The sequence below is a fragment of the Centroberyx affinis genome, unplaced genomic scaffold, assembly GCF_046629955.1.
Source record: "Centroberyx affinis isolate AG114_WGS23_722 - 3 ecotype Tasmania unplaced genomic scaffold, CSIRO-AGI_Caff_v1 ptg001164l_1, whole genome shotgun sequence".
Classification (NCBI taxonomy): Eukaryota; Metazoa; Chordata; class Actinopteri; order Beryciformes; family Berycidae; genus Centroberyx; species Centroberyx affinis.
Window position 1 is genome coordinate 75565 of NW_027279695.1, and position 19547 is coordinate 95111.

General features: G+C 42.8%; 1 protein-coding gene across 1 annotated transcript; it reads right to left on the reverse strand.

The window, feature by feature from the left end:
• Window positions 1–1650: 1650 nt before the first annotated feature.
• Window positions 1651–13919, reverse strand: LOC139648152 (PHD finger protein 12-like). The gene is made up of 15 exons (XM_071524188.1): window positions 13270–13919; window positions 12791–12972; window positions 10498–10570; window positions 9773–10232; window positions 9376–9496; window positions 9125–9257; window positions 8821–8985; window positions 8334–8477; window positions 7174–7915; window positions 5446–5565; window positions 5085–5225; window positions 4762–4857; window positions 4163–4245; window positions 3869–4007; window positions 1651–2811 (listed from the first exon to the last, which is right to left on the reverse strand). Exons 1-15 carry the CDS (start codon window positions 13333–13335, stop codon window positions 2330–2332), a joined length of 3147 nt encoding a protein of 1048 aa, XP_071380289.1. The 5' UTR covers window positions 13336–13919; the 3' UTR covers window positions 1651–2329.
• Window positions 13920–19547: the final 5628 nt, after the last annotated feature.

Here is a 19547-nt window from a genome sequence, read left to right on the forward strand (position 1 = left end):
TGAGCTATGCCAGTGCAATGCTCAATAGAGAAAACTGCCCTTATAAACACACAGTCACTGTGGAGCAGCTCTGCTCTATGATATATTCTTGATTCACACACTGAAACTAACTAATCTTCATAATACTTCAGCCATTAACCTGCACCGATACGTACCACTCGCTCTTTCATGGGAAGAACTACATGCCAAACTCCATTATAAAATATGACAGTTTAATATATCCTTGGTTAGCATGTGGTTAAATAACATCATATAATAGAACTAAAGACCTTTTCTGAATCATTACTATCCAGTCTTCCATTCGGCATTCATATAATCTTAATAACAGCCACTGGCTACGTACACACTGCCAGAATTCGGTAACCACAACCGAATTTATGAATGAGAGTGAATTCGCATATGTCTGGTAAAATCTTACCAGTCTGTGTACGGGTAACAGGAGTTACTCCACTCCTCCGATCTCGCGATGGTTGTAAAGAATGTCTGTAACCATAGTAACGTTTACTTCAGACCAATATGGCGGCTACCATTGCCTGTTACACTTGACACCATTAACACCAGAGGCGTCAATTTATCCATAACAACCGCCTCTTTTTCCACCGCATGAACTTGATACTTTCAACCGCAACATTTGGTACTGGTAGGAACAACCGCACTGTTGAGGAAACAGACTGGATAGGAAATTCGAGAATGTGCCACAACACTTACCATAGATATATAAACGTTTGTCAAGAACCCCTCGATGCAAGCTGGGAGTTGGGGCGGGGCTACAAGCTCAGCCCTATGTTTCTTTACATTTTAACTGCGTTCAGTTTTTATTGATGGCACAAAAACAGCACACACCTTCATATTTAACACGTCTGACTTCTGAATGTTTTAAAAGTGTTAAATCTTTACTAAAATGTACTAAAGAGGCGCTTTACTTATATGCATCTGAACACCATTTTGTCATCGTCTAGAGTGGAAGTTTTTTATTTACACCCCTATTATTTCGATATAAATATATAACGATATCTGCAAACATAATGCAAAATCATCTGTTAAATAATGACATTGATGTTCATCACACTGAACTGCATGGTAATACAAAGTATGATAAAACTGTCATTTTCAAATATTCCCTGGTTTGTTTATAGTATTGTTTTGTAAGATTTTAATTAGTATTTCTTTTAATCATTAGACAACAGAATTGTGTATCACAATAACTCTGTATCATTATATTGTCAGGATATGATTCTGTTGAAAGACAGTAAATTATATTGAATTACTGCCCAGCCCTACTTCAACATCTAAATGATGCGTGGGATTTTGACTAATCAGTGCGTGGAAGTTAAGAGGACAATTACATAATATACACAAGTACTGTATAATCTCTTAAATTGTTTCTAGTGGTGGTGAGAAAATAAATGAACCAGGTGGAGAAAAAAAAAAAAGTAGTCGACTCAATCTGTAATCTGCTACTATCTACATTCATTTTGTCCCAGTTGTAATTCCCATGCAGTATTTAAGGTAGAACATGGAGTATGACAACTTGATGAAAAGAGCTTGAAGTTGACCCACAAAACCATAAAAATAACAGAGGACGCACATGTATTGACTTTGTTCTTAGAAAATCTTTCTGTATTTACAAGTTTTAACAGACAAGCAGGTACAGACAAAGAGTGCTTATATACAGAGCAGCACAAGATGTTAAAATGAGTGCTAAAACAATACGCTATTTACAGATAGACTACAGCGGAAAGTACAGACTAAGAACAAGTTTTATCACAAAACTTCTGTTACTCTACTCGGTATCACAAATTCCATGAACTGTACAGTTAAAAACCAAAAAATGGTAAATCTACATGGAATCCAATGTTTCTCCAATTGAGAGGCACTGAATTGTATATATTTACATAATATATACATATAATAGTGTATAAGCATGTATGTTTTCATACATATATAGCTACCTGTGGTGCAAAAGCAGCAAAAGAAATTATATTGTATGGACTTCAATACTACAAAATAAAAGGTTTGTGCTAAATGGGCTGACTGACAAAGTAATGTTACACCATACATAACTACTATACTGGCAAAAAGAAAACTGAGCGTAGGTAAATAATATTCGCTCAAAGTCCCAATGGTCTTAAGTGAACAAAAAGGTTACAGTCAGTCGTTCAAAAACAGAAGAGATTGTCAATAATACTTCAAGTTCATGCAAAGGTACAAACCATTAAAATGAAAAAATAAACATTATTTTCCCTGTTGACCAACCAGCTGTGCAGCTTTCCCTTCATTGTGACTCGAAAGAAGGTGCAAAAGAAAAAGGAGGGACTTCCTCTGCGGGCTATGGAACAGAGTTGGAGCGCAGTACGGGCACTTGGTGGGTAGGGAGAGTCTCTTTATCGGCCTCATCCTGGCTGGAAGGGCTGCTGACTGTGGCAGTGTTGGGTGGTGCGGCGGTGGCGGCGGTGGTGGTGGTGGTGGTGGTAGCGGCGGCTGTAGCGGCGGCGGTGGCGGCACTGGTAGTGGTGCTGGTGCAACTGGCGGCGGGGATGGTCGTCTCCTCCTCTTTGGGCTGCTTGCTGGCGAACTCGGCGATGCTGAAGACAAACTGGAGGCAGCCCAGTTTGATGTAGCTGCCGTGGTGGAGCAGCGCCGTGCCCTCCCAGCCGGCGCCGCTGCCCCCGATCAGGCTGGAGCTGCTGGCCTTGCAGTTGCAGGAGAGCCCCGGGCCGCCCTGGGGCTGGCAGCTCATCACTCCGCCCGCCGGCATCAGACCCACCAGGGAGCCGGGGCCGTCGTCCTGCTCCCGCTTCTTACTGCGGCCTGCGAGGGGTAAATAAGGACGGCGTTAGAGAAAGCAGACTACAGACTAGGGCTGAACAATTAATCAAAATTTTATAATTGCAATATGGCCTACTGCAATTTTCAAATCACAAGAGGTGCAATATTTGTTAAAGGTGAAATGTGTGTCAAAATACCATTTTAAATTCAATACTGTCGTGCTGCAGAGATGTCCTGGCCTACACATTATATTATACAGACTTAAGAAAACATCTTTGTTTGGTACAGATCCCCGCAAAAATCACACCATAATCATTATAATACGTTTTTCAATGAAAATGAAAATAATGACGTAAAAATTATCATTCCCTCTAATATCACAAATCATATCGCAATTGCAATATCAGTCAAAATAATCGCAATTAGATATTTTTTCAAAATCGTTCAGCCCTAATACAGACTGTGGTACGTGAAAGCTATCACTAGGGTTAGTTTGGGTTAAGAATCCAAATGGGGTAAAAAAAAAAAATAATAATTGACCCCAAAAGCACAGCAGCAAAATTCTATCCATGACCTGACAACCTGCCAGCAAAGAGGACACTGTGTCAAAACTGTGGGAGAAAGGCCTGAGTTTGGCTCATTTTCATTTACATCTTTTTACCAACATGTCTCATTACAGAGTGAGCGTCAATATGTTGAAAAAGACACGTTTTGCGTCCTTCTTGTGTCCATTGGCCCATTAGGACTGAATTGGGTTAGCTCTATAGTGAAGATATTGATGAGAGCTGGGTCAGAATTGATCGTATGATGGAAAAATAGGTTCCAGGTCAAAAATGGGCACACTTCTGCTTTAAGGAGCTGCTAACCCACCTAAAACAATTTCATTCATCTAACTGAAATTCATTAATCATGTTTCCATGGAGAGTTTTAGTGTCTCGTGATGGCCTAAATGCCATATCAGAATCGGGCTTCAAAAACCCACCACTAATGGTGGATTCTACTTGCGTTATGGTGATTGATAAAGTATGAGGGCCGCTCACGTTAAAGCGCGTTAAAACGATCGAACACCAAGCTTGTGGGAAATGAGAAATAGACTCACGGATAATGCCTTGGACTTTGGACACCAGGCCGCTGGGTGGAGACGGCGAGGCCTTCTCGGAGAAGTCACAGGAGTAGAGCACGTTGTCCACCGTGGTGCCGTGCTCGCTGTAGTTGAGCAGCTCGTAATGCTTTGTATTCTAGCAGGGAACAGAGAAGTCATTTACACCGTGTCCATCGACTAAAACGTCAACAAAAACCACAGAGCTTCCGCGGGATGATTGGGTAGAATTACATGCAGTACAGTACAATATACAAGAAGCAATGACAGCGGTGTAAATAAAAAAACACCTACCTCATCATAGAAAATACAGGCATGCTTCCCCGATACGTAGTTGCAATGACCGTAGTTTGTAAGGCACACGTCCATGTCAGCACCTGGACAGAAAGAGGTTTTAAGAGTCACAGTCACCCACCTTTGATTCAGTGGACATGATGCAGTTTGATTAATTACATATTTATTGTAGAGTTGATCTATGCTACACTGGTTGTCTATGGGAAGCCGCCCGTAACTTGAATTGATTCCAATGTGACATTCTGATCAGATTCCACATAAGTATGCATGGACATGTTGGTATTATCATTATTCTGGGTTTCAATGAGAGTTTTAGTGTCCCGTGTTCTAAATGCTGCTTCAGAGGCTTTTCCACCCTGACCAGAATACATTTCTATGGGAAAACCGTGATAGTAGTTGACATGAAAGTGGTCAAATTGGTACAAACTATCGGCAGCATCAACCCAAAAATAACAACACCGGCCTTCAAAAACTCATATCGAACCGTACTGTTGACCAATGTCTTTACCAACACACAGGATCAGATGTAGTTACTCTTAGTACACTAAATGATTTTGGATGAATGGCTTGGATGTTATAATATAGTAAGCACTTCTTACCAGATCCTATGTACAATGTCCTATAGCACATGCTGACGGCTTCTCCCTTTCCCGTCAGAGGGTAGAAGACCGCTCTGGCCTGCACCTTCTTCTGGCCTGTCGGGAAAGGTCTGGTTAGCCTAAGAGCTGGCAGCGGTCACACCAAGCATGTCTGGAGCAGATCATTTGAACTGGTTTAACAAAATGAACCGCAGTCCAGACTGATACTCATATTCAGCTATTTCTTCACGTATTCTTAACCTTTTGCGACTATGGTTCAGCCCAAAGGAAACAAACTGTAGATGGACACACGGCATTTAACAAGAGGTTAGTTTGTTTCTTACTGTCGGGGCGTAGCGATGGAGGTTTCAGGGCGGTGGAGGCCAGAGGAGGAATGCTGGGCGCTTTGGGAGGGAAGAGCTGCTGGATCCTCTGCCAGGCCAGAAGCTTGATCATCTCTCCGTCCAGCTTGTCCAGCTCAATTCCTGCAGATACATTACCGCCGGAGGGGAAAGATACATTCAATTTGGTTCAATATAGGCTTATGGGTAGTGAATAAACACAAGCTTCTGTTACAGTATTCCTGACTTGAAATCATGCTCACAGCCACAATAAAGATGGTACGATGGTAAGTTGCCTTAACTACAGATTAACTACAAAACAGATTTCACCCTTTAATAATAAACAGCGAGTCAACACCCTTACCCCCGTCATCTTGCATGGTAGCTTTCATGCGGCTGGACAGGTCGGCGATGGAGGAGAGAGCACTAGGGAGCAGCGAGTCCATCACTCCAGGACTGGACTTTAAATCTGTAGAGGAGAAGCCTGCAGAGACAACATGGGGGTGAATGGAAGTGGCAGCGATCTGAAGGATAGCAGACTTCTGACTTTGAATTGTTATCTTATACTATTTGGGTGTGTCCCAAAGACTCCATTTCAACTTTTCTCTGCATGTTCTTCGTTGGGTTATCACATCAGTCGAGCTTATTGAATCAATGTAAATGTTATTATTGCTGTGGAACTTGAACTTTCCGAAGCATCTGTTTTTCAGGCAACTGGTTATATTTCCATTGACCAAAAGAAGGAGCTGTAGGCTATTGATTACTGTGAACATCCAAGTCTTGGGCAGGAAAATCCCTACATTGGGGAACATGCAATGAAGCACTCAGCTGTGTGTTGAGGACTTCAATTTGTAAAGATATGAGTCTCCTAATATTTTGATGTGGATTGCTGATACAACACCAGTACGAGTCCCATAAAGTATCATAAGAAGAAATGTTTTCATGTTACAACAGTTGCAGATAGATATGCCGATTTCCTAAAATGCTCAGCCCTAAAACATTTACCTCCTGTGATGTGTGCAGCTGAAAGCCTGTTTCATTTCAGTTGGACCATGAGCATACAGACAGTTTGATATATTGTTATGCTTATTCTACACACACTTCCTTCCTGACTCTCAAAGGGGGAGCAGTTGTCTGCATTATCTTTTCAATTTCATGATTTAAGGCATTTTCAATCTTGCCAGTTTGCTGTTTACACAAGGCTTCATTAAAGTTATGATTGCAGTAGGGTTCTGCTGTATGAGCCTTTACTTCAACGGGTCAGAGCACAGCGCTGACTGCAGCAAGATTTTCAAGCCATAACTATTATTTAAATAAACAGCAAGGCCTACACAGGCCTTATTCTCTGTTTATGCGTTTGGATTATAGCCAGTGAGAGAACAGACGTATCCATTTTTTGGATTACACATTACACATTTGTGTCCAAACAAACTGAATGCAGATTTGGAATATAATTTAGTGAGTGCATTTCTACTCAAAGCCAAAACGGGCCTTATATATATAAATATGGGCCCTAAATATAACCAGTGTCATGATGATGGCAACAATAGGGTCAAAGGCTATAACTGGGTTGTGACGGGAGCCATCACATGGCTGCTATAAGCTCTTGAACAATACAATAATAATATGAATATCAGTACAAAAATAATCAACACAGTTTAGGCAATAGGCTAATAGGCATCACAACTAAGCTTACTGTAACCAAGATGCTCTATAAGTGAACACTGTAAAACTATTCCAACTATCTGGGCTGAGTATATGAATGTTACCAAATCACTGACACAGCAATTTGTGAGGGAATCTCAAGAGACTGGCGGAAATAAAGATGCAAACAAAACAACATTTATGATGAATTATTCAAAAATGACCCGCGGTTCAGATTATGGTAATGTTTACCTACAAGAAGCAGAATGTTTTGGAAACCCGTGACATGCCTTCTAAGCACCATGGTTATCCTGTTTTTGTTGCAGCCCTAGAAAGCGATCTAGCTCAGAAGTTCAATACAAGTCAAACGTCCAAATTAACCTGAGGAGCCAATCCAACTATTACTCGCAGTCTGAGGGCTTCTTTATTGGTTAAGAGGAGTCCTTACCTGCCGGAGTGGGCGATGATGATCCCAGCTTGGTCGTGCCGTGGTCCTGTATGCCTTTAGCTGGGGTAGCTGAGTGGGCACTGCTGGTGATGGAGATGGGAGGTTTTTCGTCACTGCTCATACACACCGTCTGGAGCTCCGGCTGGCTCCTGTGGTTCTGCTGCCCCGTGTGGTGGCATATCGTCGGGGCAGCGGGACAGTCTTTCTGGACGCAGACCTCCATAGCGGTCTCGCACTCCCTTTTAACCGTTTCTCCTCCTATGTGGTTGGCCAGCCCGGCGGCAGAGGCCGAGTCTGCGGGGCTCGTACTGGGCTTCAGTCTGTGCTGCAGCTCCGCCTGCCTGCAAGAGTCTGAGGCACTGTTACAGTCTACGGGTCCGTTGGCCTTGGGAGGCTGGCGCTCCTCTGCTACAGGCCCGTTGGGTTTCCTACAATTCTGACAGGGCGTCATGATGCATTTACAACTATCCGGTTCTGCCGTGGGGCCCCTTGCCACGGCAGCCCCGCGGGGGTCATCGGGTGTACTGCAGGGTTTAGAACAGGGGCCAGGGGAGGAAGTCCTTTCTGAAGAGGCCCGAGATTTGATGTCCTCTGATGTTACGCAGGGTCTAATATCGGCTTTCTGCTCAGAGTCCCACTCTCCTGACGATGGTAACGATGCCAAGGTTGATGATGCAGCCTTCTGCTTGATGGATAGGTGACGCATGATGCTGCACTGAAGGGCGATGACATCTTGAAGCCACTGTCCAACACAGCAAAACAACATGTTTTACAACAGAACATGAAACGGACATCAATTGTCAATATGATTGTCAAAGCAATAGTTTTTACAGGTAAAAGTAATTAATATACATTTTTCACAGAAATGTCACCCTGCCCTTTTTCAGTGCTACTGTTTAGAATCAGAAACTGTGTGTTAATTTCAAACTTGGTCATTCGCTCATACAATGAATGAAGTTTGTAACTCATCATGAAGTGCAGTAGAACTGAGTTCAACCGAGGCTTTAAAATACCATTGTCTCAAAAGGTTACCAACAAATTTTTACTGATCTTTGGTGCATGGCGGTTGGAAATTTCTAACCCTGATTACAGTGATTTGGGAACACACTATTACACAAACTGTTACAGTGTTGTTAGAGCAGATTACTTTGTGTGCATACCTCCTGCTGCTCGGCCTCTGTGGTGAAGTGCTTGGACGGCTGGTGGTCGGGAATGCCGCTACAGACCAGCTCCGACTGGCGAACTCCTGCTGGAACCAGCATGGGGGGAGGATTCTGGTACTGGGACTTGATGGCATCTGGCACCTGAGTCCAAACAATGTTTCACTGAAATATGACCTCTGCTTCCTTAAACACTTCCATGTTGCTTATTCTAACATACTGCAATGTTTCTGAAAGACCAGGGTTTCCCAAATATTGATTATATTTGAGTAGCCTGCGCATGTAGATGAACAGACGCGAAAGTACATTGTTGTTTCTCGTCAGTGTATTTATAAAAACCAATGATTTCATCTTAATTTAAATAGACTGAATTGAAGAATAAAGAACATTTAACACACAGATCACCTAACTCTCACTCTCAATCTGTGGGAAACACTGAAGAGATTACTGCCTATAGAACTTCTACACTTTTACTCTGAGTCTCTACCTTGATAGTCTTCTTGTTGTGCTGGTGAGTTGTGCGTCGATTGGGTGTGTTTTGCCGATGGACGCGGCGCAGGAAGTCCACCTTGACGGCGTGCTGGGACATCCTGTCCTGGAACTGATCAAAGAGCTGACAGCGACTGGACAGGCTCAGGCTCCTCTGGTTCAGCTGGACAACAGGAGGCAGCAGGTTAGCATCTCATCTTAGGGGTACTTTATTTTTTTGGGGAGAGCAGGCATTCAGGTTATAGAGGTCATAGAGAAGTTTGTTTTGTTCTGACCCAGACAGCCAAGACCATGTCTCTTACCACTAAGTGTTCAACATGGTTTGGGCACATCCATTTGCCAGCAGGTAAGGCGGTGAGTGGAGGGTCCAGACAGTCCATGTGGAACAGAAGGGGACAATAGTCACACTGGATCAGTGGCGCCATCCTGCAACTCCTACCAGAGGAAATACAAGGAGAGTAGGCAGTTATCTGATGGATAAATGTCAAACCAGCACAAGGTTTGCATCTCAAATGTATGAGCACATTTGAGTGTGTAATACTGCCGTACTAACCTGTTGCAGGAGAAGCACACTTTGACTGGTAGAGGGACCAGGCCATTGGGGTCTAATTCATGCTGAGGCCTCCTGAATGGCTTCCCCAGCAACTCCTCTTTCCTCCTCCGTTTGCTGCTGCCTGGAGAAGCAAGCAGGATTGGAACAAAGCTTTAAGTAAAAATCCCCCAGATACTCTTACATTGTTAGATGGTCTCTGTCTCTTCTACGATGGGTCTCTCTCTGTATGATTGTTGAACATTGGTGCAAAATGTTGAATCTAGAAAGAAGGCCTTGCTCTTCAATTCTAAGGGACTGACACCAAAACCATTGATGTTTAAGACAGATGAAACAGTTTCTGCTATCCAACTGCATTGTAGCGGTGCTGGAAATATCCCTAGTAGTCAATATGACTGACCTGGCAGCGCAGTGGTGCAAGTAAGCTCATTGGGCAGCTGGAACTGTGTGGGGTTTCTCTCCATAGCAGCAGCTATTAGCAGCTGGAAGGGCCTCTTGAGAAGGCGTGGTGTCGGGGCAGAAAGTGTGGCGCCCTCAAGCTCCGAACCCTGCGCTTCCTCCTCGGGCTCCGCGGTCTCCTCCTCCCCGTCGTTCTGCTCTTCCGAAGGGGTCGGGGTGGAGGAGGTGTTGGAGGTGGGTGTACCGGGCCGGCTGCTGGGTCTGCTGCTGGTCCTGCGATCCAGGAGGCGGACCTGGGCCACCCTTAGACCGGGCCCCGCCGCCCCAGCCCCTGGGGGCAGGCCGTCCAGTCGCAGGGGGCCGGCGTTAAGCTCCAGCTCCACGGCCGGGGACGCCGCACGCTTGGACAGGGTAGGCCTGTCTGGTAGGCCGTTGGTCTGCTCTGACTTCTGCTCTCGCTTCTGAGGGATGGGGACAGAGAGAGAGAGAATTACAGGCCACTTGGCATTTTGTCCATTGATTTTTTAAGGACTATGGTTAAAGATAAAGTTAAAGATGTTACTTTACAGTATATTTTATCATGGACTGATAATGCAGGCATGCCAAGCATTATGAATCCATAAGAAAATATAGCACACAAACAGTTTGTATCTACTTGTTTAGCAATTGCATTACCATGTCAGTGGATGAAGAACAGGTTTGTAAGAGTGAAAACCTGTTGCTCACCTTTTTTCGAACATTACAGCGATGACACATCCATTCCCCCGGGGGAAGCATTTCTTCACTTAGAGGCGGGTTGCTGTGGGAAGAAGAGAAAGACTACTATAAGTGTCCTGATTGTTAATTAGCAAGCATCCTGGTGTCCCAACATGTAGCAGCTATGGAGCGTTACTGCAGCCACAGAGACTCATTCATTTCTAAAGCAGTTTACACCATCAATGCAGGGTTAATAGCTCTATCTGGTAAAATAGTGGTAAAGAAGAAATCTCAGTGCAAGACAACTTTCAATTTTGCTAGTAGACTAAAGCCACTCTGCCTCCATCTAGTGGACTGATTATGTTACTGCATTATATTAAGGGAAAAGCCTGAAGCACAGCACAAGCATGTAAAACATACAATGAATGAAGTCTAATTCAATTTCCAATTTGTTTGTATTATGTGTTACAACGTCTGAGACATGCAATATCATCTGTGTGGAAAGAGATGCAAACATACATCCTGATCAACTATCTGAATATCCATGCTGTAGGTCATCTGTGTAACATCCCTCAATGACCAAAATAATTATACTTTTTCCAGTCAAATGAACTTAGGGAACTTCATCTGAATTCAAAGTTAAACACTTTCAGATAAAGAGGGATATAATTCAGTGCAGCAAAGGGATAAAAATCCACCCTCGGTGAAGCAAGCATGAGACAACTAGTTGGTAGAACCACAATAAATCAAGTAAAACCATCTAATGATTGATTTCTACTGTGTAAGTGTTAATATCAAGTGTCAACATTTTACAGTCAGCAGCCTCACAATCACATCCATAGTAGATCCATGCAGTATGCTTCATCTCAAAATGCTGTGATATGTGATAATGAACAAATTGTGATGAAGATGAAGCGAATCCCAGGCATGCTCATTTATGGACATACACATTCCTCTGTTTGGGTATACTTGTTAAGCACCCGTTCCAAACGACACAGCCTGAACTCAACTCTTCCAAATGTCAGGGTTAAAATAATCGTGCAGACAGATGCGTTGTGTTTGACGAAGAGAGCTGCAAAGCGGCATGGTAGAAATGCTACAAGGTGGCAACCTGCGAGGCCTACAACAAATACACTACGCAGCATCTCCGACTCAAAAACTGACATAACGTTTCGTATGTCGCATTTATGCACCTTTTACATCCAGAGTTGGTTTTTAAAGGTTGGTAAGATGGCGCTGGAATAGAACAAAAAAATTCAGGGAGGTCGCCATATTGTAAACAGAGGCAGCCTCGACTCCATTTTTAGCAGCGGCAGCTCCACAAGCCTGCAGCCGCGACAGGAGGGGAGGACCGACTGCAAGCACATTTTAACCAAATTCACAGACTAGAATAAGCCCACAACAACTAGATACACGTTTCTTATAGCCCATTACCTTTGGTCAACATGGATTTTAATTGACAACCATGAATCAAATGATGGTCTTGAATTGTGAAACCTGACTGCAATGTATGTTACATCCAAGAGAAATGAGACGCCAAAAACTATCCGCACACCTAATTTAAGTTACATTTCACTGTATATCAATAGCGAGGTAGCATAACAGTCGTTTTAATTAAGTTGCTCGACGCCGCCATGAAACGGTTTACATAGGTTGAGCCCGAAACGTTCCGTTCTATTGTATTGAAAGGCCGTGTGACCAAACTCCATTCAAAGCAGTTTACAGTTTATGCTACCTTGTTTATCGGTAAAGGGAACATACCTCGTACAACATGACTTAAGATACATTTCAAATCGTTATTGTCCACTGCTAAATTCGGCATACAAATGATCCACGGAGCGGCAGCTTCTTCCAATAAAATTACAACTTTTAAAATTGTTACACATTGCTCGCTACCGCCCTCCACTGCACATTTAAAGAGTGTTGTGGGAATAAGAGGCGAACCAGTGATTAAAGTTGCAATTTTATCGAAACAACTGCTGCTTGGTGTATCGGGTGTATGCACAAATTACGAGTGAACCGTAACAATTGGCAAACGCTCTTTAATTAAGTTTTACGAGGCGTGCACGTTTGATTATTCGAGGCTGCAATAAATTGCCAGATTTTTGATAGATGTATCGCCCTTTGCCATGCCGGGAGAGCGGAGCGCATCGGTGAAAACAAAGCTGAAGTAAGTTTAGTTAGCATTCTCAATCTTTGTACTGCAGCCAAGAGAAACTCGAAGTTACAAAGCCCCTGTATCCAGCAATGCATGCATGGCTTGTTCGTCGGTGGTGTGTTCTGCCTCTTTGCCCAGTGTTTAGTACAAACACACCGAACTTACCAGCACTGGAGGTGGAAGGCTGCAGGACAGTGGTCACAGCAAAGCAGGTCTCCTCCCTCCCGGCAGCTATCGCAGGTGTCGTGGTTGGTGGCCCTGCCGCTCCTCCGTACGTCCCTCACCAGCTTCCGACTCCTCTTCTCCACCTCCTCGGATTTTGGGGGCGCCAACAATGTTTGTATTTTCTGTAAAAGTTGTTCAACAATTTAAAATATGCTCACAACTGCCATGTCTGTTCGGTTAACTATGGTGTTGGAAAACATACAGCTTTTGTCCGCTGTGCCATTTCATGCTCAGTTTAGGGAGTAACTTGTGGCCTCCATTGGGAGCCCAAACTACTACCGTTAGCTTGCTGAATAGCGCTTGACAGCAGGCTGGCGTGAATTGCAGATAACATAGCTTAATATGGTGTCAAAGAATACAAACGTTTGCAATAAGCAGTTATTTCACTCATATAAGGCCTTCCAGCTCAACAGCCTCACCTCCATTAAGCCCCCAGAGGTATCCAAATCGTACACAATCGTCGGGGTCTCCATTTTGTCCCACATTCATCCAGGAGTAGACGTTGCAAAATGAATTTGCGATACAAATGACTAACGAGTGCACAATGTTGAAAGTAGATCCCGGGATAACTTTCTTTTTGCAACTATTTTTGGCCCGCAGATGGCTGGCCAACCGATGCTAGCCAACGTTAGCTAGCTATCGACGAAGACGTCAACCAGTCAAGGTTGCGAGGCTAGCGGGCTCTCTAGCCTGCCCTGTTGGCCCAAAAAGACTACAAAAACAGCGATAACCATATAATTAAAAGAACGTCTTCTTAGCACCACTCGCCACGTACTAGCGCCGAGTCTACCTACAATATTCTACGTCAAACGACTGCTGCTGCTAGCTACAAAATCCATCTGCGGCCTAGCTGGCCAGCCATGATTCTTGTTTCTGCTCCTGCAAAAAGGAGCCTTGTAAATCTGCAAACCCGTCCGCTCCCATTGTCAACACAAGATGTAGCGAAAAATATGGAAGCAAATTCGATGTGTCGTGGTCCAATGCACGGTTGCCGATAGCGTTCGGAAGATATACTCCGCAAATCAGGTATGTGAAGATGTAAATTTGGTTGGTGTTATTGTTGTGAAAAATGCTGTGCATCAACACTGGCTGCTAGCAACATCCTCTACCAGTTGGCGCAACCGCGAACCGCCGGATGCGCATGCGCATTGGTGCGGATACCAACATTGTTACAGGGGAATGGTCAGACTAGAGACATAGCGATTATAAAGCTGCATAACGTTACGCTATCATAGTAATACTACCAGAACTACTACTACCACTACTGCCGCAACTACTGCTATTGCTGATGCTACCACCGCTATGACTAATAATACTGCGACGGCTGATTCTATCATTATTACTACTAACGTTAGGCCTACTAGTAGGCCTACCGCTGCTCCTAATACTAGTACTACTACTCCAACTGCTAGTAATACTGTTAGTAGTGCTGCTACTGCTATTACTGCTGCTAGTACTACTGCCATGGGTACTACACAACTAATATTTGCACTATGCATCTACTTGTACTGCTACTATTAATACCATTAGTAGGCCTACTACTGCCAGTACTAGTAGCCTACTACTGCTGCTACTACTGCTACTGCTATTTCTATTACTGCTTCTAAAGTACTACTATTACTACGAGTAGAATTTCTTTCTTTCCTGCAGATTAGATATTTTCTCCAGTTGCTTACAGCCCCCACATTTCCATCTCCAGGAAATAATCCATTTTCTAGTTGATATGTTGAGTCTTCCTGTTGGTCAGAATACAAATTCCATTTTCTATGAGTGTGAGTGCATGGGCTACATCATGGGGAAGGCAAAGCCAGAGGATTTGGTAAAAGTCACATGTTTATGCCAGGTTTATTAATCTGCTGCTGTCCCCAAATCCCTGCCTGATAATGGGTGATTTAATTTTTAGCCCTTGCCAGCAGAGGGAAGCAGTGCTCTGTTATTGTTGGGTAGTTTTGCCAAATTGATTTTCCCCACTCAATTTAAAGTTTTACATGATTGCCTTGGGAAAGTTTGCCTAAATAAACATATTGTTTTGGTGATTTCTAAGAGGAAAACCACAGGCCAGTAATTACACTGGAAAGAAAGGGAAGAAATATCACAAATTTGTTCTTGTGGTATTAAAAAAAAATCCAAGGCAAGGCCCTCATGTGGGTTTGAAAGTTTTAAAAGCCTTACTTTTTTAAATGTCAGAGCATTCTCCAATTAAAGGCTTTAACTTTAAAACCCACAAGTGCCTGTTTTTTTTATGTCATGAGAGCTCATTTGTGGTCATAAAATCCCCCCCCCCCCATTGTCTTGTTAATATTGTAAGAAATTAAGAAAATGTGAGAGCAACATGTGTCTCGCACCTTTATCTGTGATGTTACAAAAGAGAGCAGGATGATATGAGAGGTGGCCAGCATTTCCCGGCTCACAGTTATTCTTATTCTGTATTCTTTATTTGGATCCCCATTAGCTTCCACAAAGTGGTCGCTAGTCTTCCTGGGGTCCACACAAAAACAACAACAATAAAAAGACAATTTGAAATCACACAGTATCAACAAGAAAAAGCCATATAAGCCAAATATAAAGATCAGAAAATAAACAAAATGACTCTGCACATAAAACAATAAATAGCAGTAACCTATAATGGAAACAAAAGCAAAATTGGCACCAATAAAATAAATAAAAACAAACAAAGAGGTTCCAAAACAGAACTATTAGAGCTATTTGAGTTTCATCAATTTTTGTTTTAGAGACTTTTTGAAAGAAAATCTGTTTTTGATCTGTCTGATGGTGGGGAGCATATTCCAGGCAGAAGAGCCTCTATAAAGAACAGTTCTCATCATACAATGTGTTCGTGGACTAGGTTCTACCAGATGACCAGTACTCACTTGATGTGTCATATACCCATGACAAAAACCAGTATATACTAGTTTTTCACAAAAGAGGTGTGGTGTATTATTCCAGATGACAGTTTGCATCAATAACAGAAGACTAGATTTTAATTTAGCCTCCGCAGTGAGCCAAGATAATCGTTTATGCATCTCACACACATTAGCATGGAAAGAACAATGAAGAACTAATCTGGCTGCTCTGTTGACCAGATGACAGTTCATTTTTGAAAATCCTAATATTCATCTGCCAGTCTTTTTCATGTTCTCAAATTTGAACCATACTGTCGAAAGCCATAGCGATAAAACAAATATTTACGCCAATGATTTCTCCTCATCTCAATATTGCTGTTGAGTCTGTAAGGGAACATGATGGTCTCATCTGATGTCACATAGCAGTAGGTTAGACTAATATATAGAGGTGAGGATCAACACCGACACAGCAGGGATGTAGTGAAGGATAAACCCACCCAAACTGATATCAATATTTGAGGTGAAATCACAGTATACATCATAGGAAGTAGTGTGACCGCTGTGGAGGCAAGATCACTGAGAATTTGACCCATAACTATTCCACCCACAATTGGGCTCATAGGGGGGAACCTGACCACAGCCAGTTTCACAGGTTAACCTCAATGACGAAGCCAAAACAGTCAAATTGCCATTACAGGCTAGTTTATTGTGCTACAATTCTTAAGGAAACACTGCAAACATAAGAAGTTATTTGATTTTCTCCCCGTTTCTATCAGCGTCCCGTCGATAGGTGTTTAAAGACAAGTGAGGAGGGGTCATGTAACAATTCCTCAACCTAGAACCAATGCGATTGAAAAAAACTGTTATGTATAGAGCCATCTCTCATTGGAATAGTTTGCCATACTTTATTACCCAAGCAACGAGTAAAGAAAGTATTAAAAAGCAACTAAAGAGGTTATTCTTGGGTACAGGCCTGCAAAATAAATAAATAAATAAAAAAACTTTGGTTTTGTTAAATTTGTCAAATTTGTTAAATTGGTAGCTCAAAGTATTAGGTAAACATGGTCATAGATACTGCTTGTTATATAGTATGTATGCGTGTGTGTGTGTGTGTGTGTGTGTGTATGTATGTATGTATGTGTATATAAGTGTGTGTATGTGTGTGTGTATGCATATATATATGTATACATATATAGATAGATGTAGCCTACAGAGAGAGAGTTTCACATGGTTTTGATGAAATTGTATTTGGTTTTTGTAATGTTTATACTGTTTTAATTGGGGTGGACCAGATTATTGCTGTAATTGTATTAATGTATGCATGTATGTGAAAGCATGTGTATACATTTATGTTCTTAACGTGGACCCCAGGAAGAGTAGCTGTTACCTTGGTAACAACTAATGGGGATCCAAATAAACAATAAACAATAAAGCAAGCCAGGGCCTGTAGAAGGTAGAGCGTGGGGTGTTTGTGTGGATTTGTTGAGAATGATGTATTGCAGATCTGGGAAGGTGATGGAGGTCATGGTGCTGGCCTGCTCTGGCCCTTTGTGATTGTCTCAGTCCCTCCTCCTCCCCTCTGCTGCGCCCTGAGGTTGGATGTCTACCACTGCTGCTGATGGTGGGGGAAGATTGACAGGCCCCAGCTGCAAACCAGGGACCTTTGCTTCCCCAGCCCAGCTGGGCCACCATGCCTAGATATTCAGTACACAACACCAGGGACAAGACATCAGGAAGCTAGTTGCCTACAGCTGGAGCTCGTCAACCGTCACACCTGATGTCAATTCCAGCTCGTCAGCGGCTCTATAAGAGAGGCAGCCTTCAGGTTATTGTGGCTCCAGCTTGTCCCCAATCCTCATGATAGTTTCTCTCTTTTGAGTTGCCTGCCTAGCTGCTGGATCCCTGTGTCCAGTGGCGTGCACAGGGATTTCTCAGAAAGTGTCCATGCCACTGAAAGACACACTCCTGCGTAAAGTGTGTGTCTTCGTTTGTGACCTAATTCAGCCTAAATTAATTGGGGGGGGCATATCAGCATGTACTTATGCCCCCCAAACCTAGGTGGCTTCTGGTTGGCGCGGGCGGAAGAGGTGCCCCTTTTTAATTTTTTGCCCCTGCCCCATAGAGAGTCTGTGCACGCCACTGCCTATGTCCACCTTCCAACTTCACCTTGCTGGTAGGGTTCCTGTAGGTCTGGAAATAGATGGGCAATCATGTGCCATGGAGGGCCGAGAGTCTGCACATTTTGCTGCTACACCATAATAGTTTGGTTATTATGTGGATAATGTTTAACACTAGAAAGGCCAAAGCCGATCTAGGCGTTGATAATTTCCCCTCCTTCCATAACATTTCTGAAATATGAAGGCTTTAAATAACTGTATTTAAATAACCTCCCAATACACATACAACTGCACATTTTCTGTGGTTTTGGCACTGTCATCTCACACATTCTATTTGTTGCTGTGAAGAATGATCTATAAAGATATAAGGGCAACACGACAATTTGTGTAAATCATGCTTAACACCAAAGTCTTCAAATCAGGAAATCAAAGTCTGGGAAAAAGTGTGGAATTTTGAAACTGAAACTTGTAGGATGCCCTCCACTCCCCGCCACGTCTTCCCCTCCCTACCTCCGTGTTGGTCTAATGAACTCTCCTCTGGGGCTTGTTTGCACCATATTTGCTGTGTTGTCTGGTTGCGTTGCCCGACCGGTGTTTTCCCGACGCCGCACCTGTCTCACTGCTGTCATCACGTCGGTGTGTAACAGATGCTTTCTTCGGTTATGGAGCAAAAGGGGAAATAACTGCAAGAACTACAAATGGACAACACGTGATTTTCCCTCCCACTGACTAGGTGGGGTGGGTTACCCTGCCTTGAGACCTAAAATTGGGGGAATTGCCTAAAATTTCATTAGTCTGGGTTTCAATGGAGAGTTTTAGTGTCCCAAGATCGTGTGAATGCTGCTTCAGAGGCTTTTCCACCCTGACAAGAGTAAAATTCTAGGTGAAACACTGAATACTTGCTTTGTTTTGGGGTTTTTTTTTGCATGAAAACAGTCAGATTTAAACAAATATCGGCTTTTGGTGACTTCAATCTGTAAGTACTGGTATCACCCTTCAAAAACTCATATTGGTCTCACTGTCAAAATGTGATAGTGTATAGTATTCTTTGAACATATTCATGTGTTGGTCAACACACTCATATTTTTCAACAGTAAAATATGAGCATGACAAATGAAAATGTATTCAAATACAATTTCTGCTGGCTCAGTCTCTTTCCATAGATTACTCCTAGTGATTTTCAGTTTGCAACACACGCACACACACACACACACACACATTATTCACACAAGGACACAAGTAACTAGGCAAATACGACAAATGAGGTCTAAGTATCGTTTTTTTTTCTGAACAATAACTTTTATTGAAGATGTTTGTGAAGTAGCTTAATCAGTACACTATGTACAATGAATCAAAAATAGGTTAATCATCATCATTGTCATCACACCAGCTTGCATGAATACATATTCTCAGTCAGATGACAATGAATGTTAAACGACAGTAGCGGTCTAAATTTAGACGCAATCTCAAAACAGGCAATGGCAATATGAACAACAGCTCATCTTGGTTTGTATTTTCCTTTTCTTTCAAAGAAAGGAAACACACTCTGTCACTCTTAAGTGTTTGAACTGTATTTGTGATGTAACAGATAACTGATGTTAAAGAAACTTTGAGCAGAAATGAAAATGCTTTTGTCTTGCATTTAATTCTGCACGTTACATGTGAAATCTGTATTTCTTAAATATAAGATAAGATGATGCTTTAATGATCCCCATGGGGAAATTGGCCACTGTATAT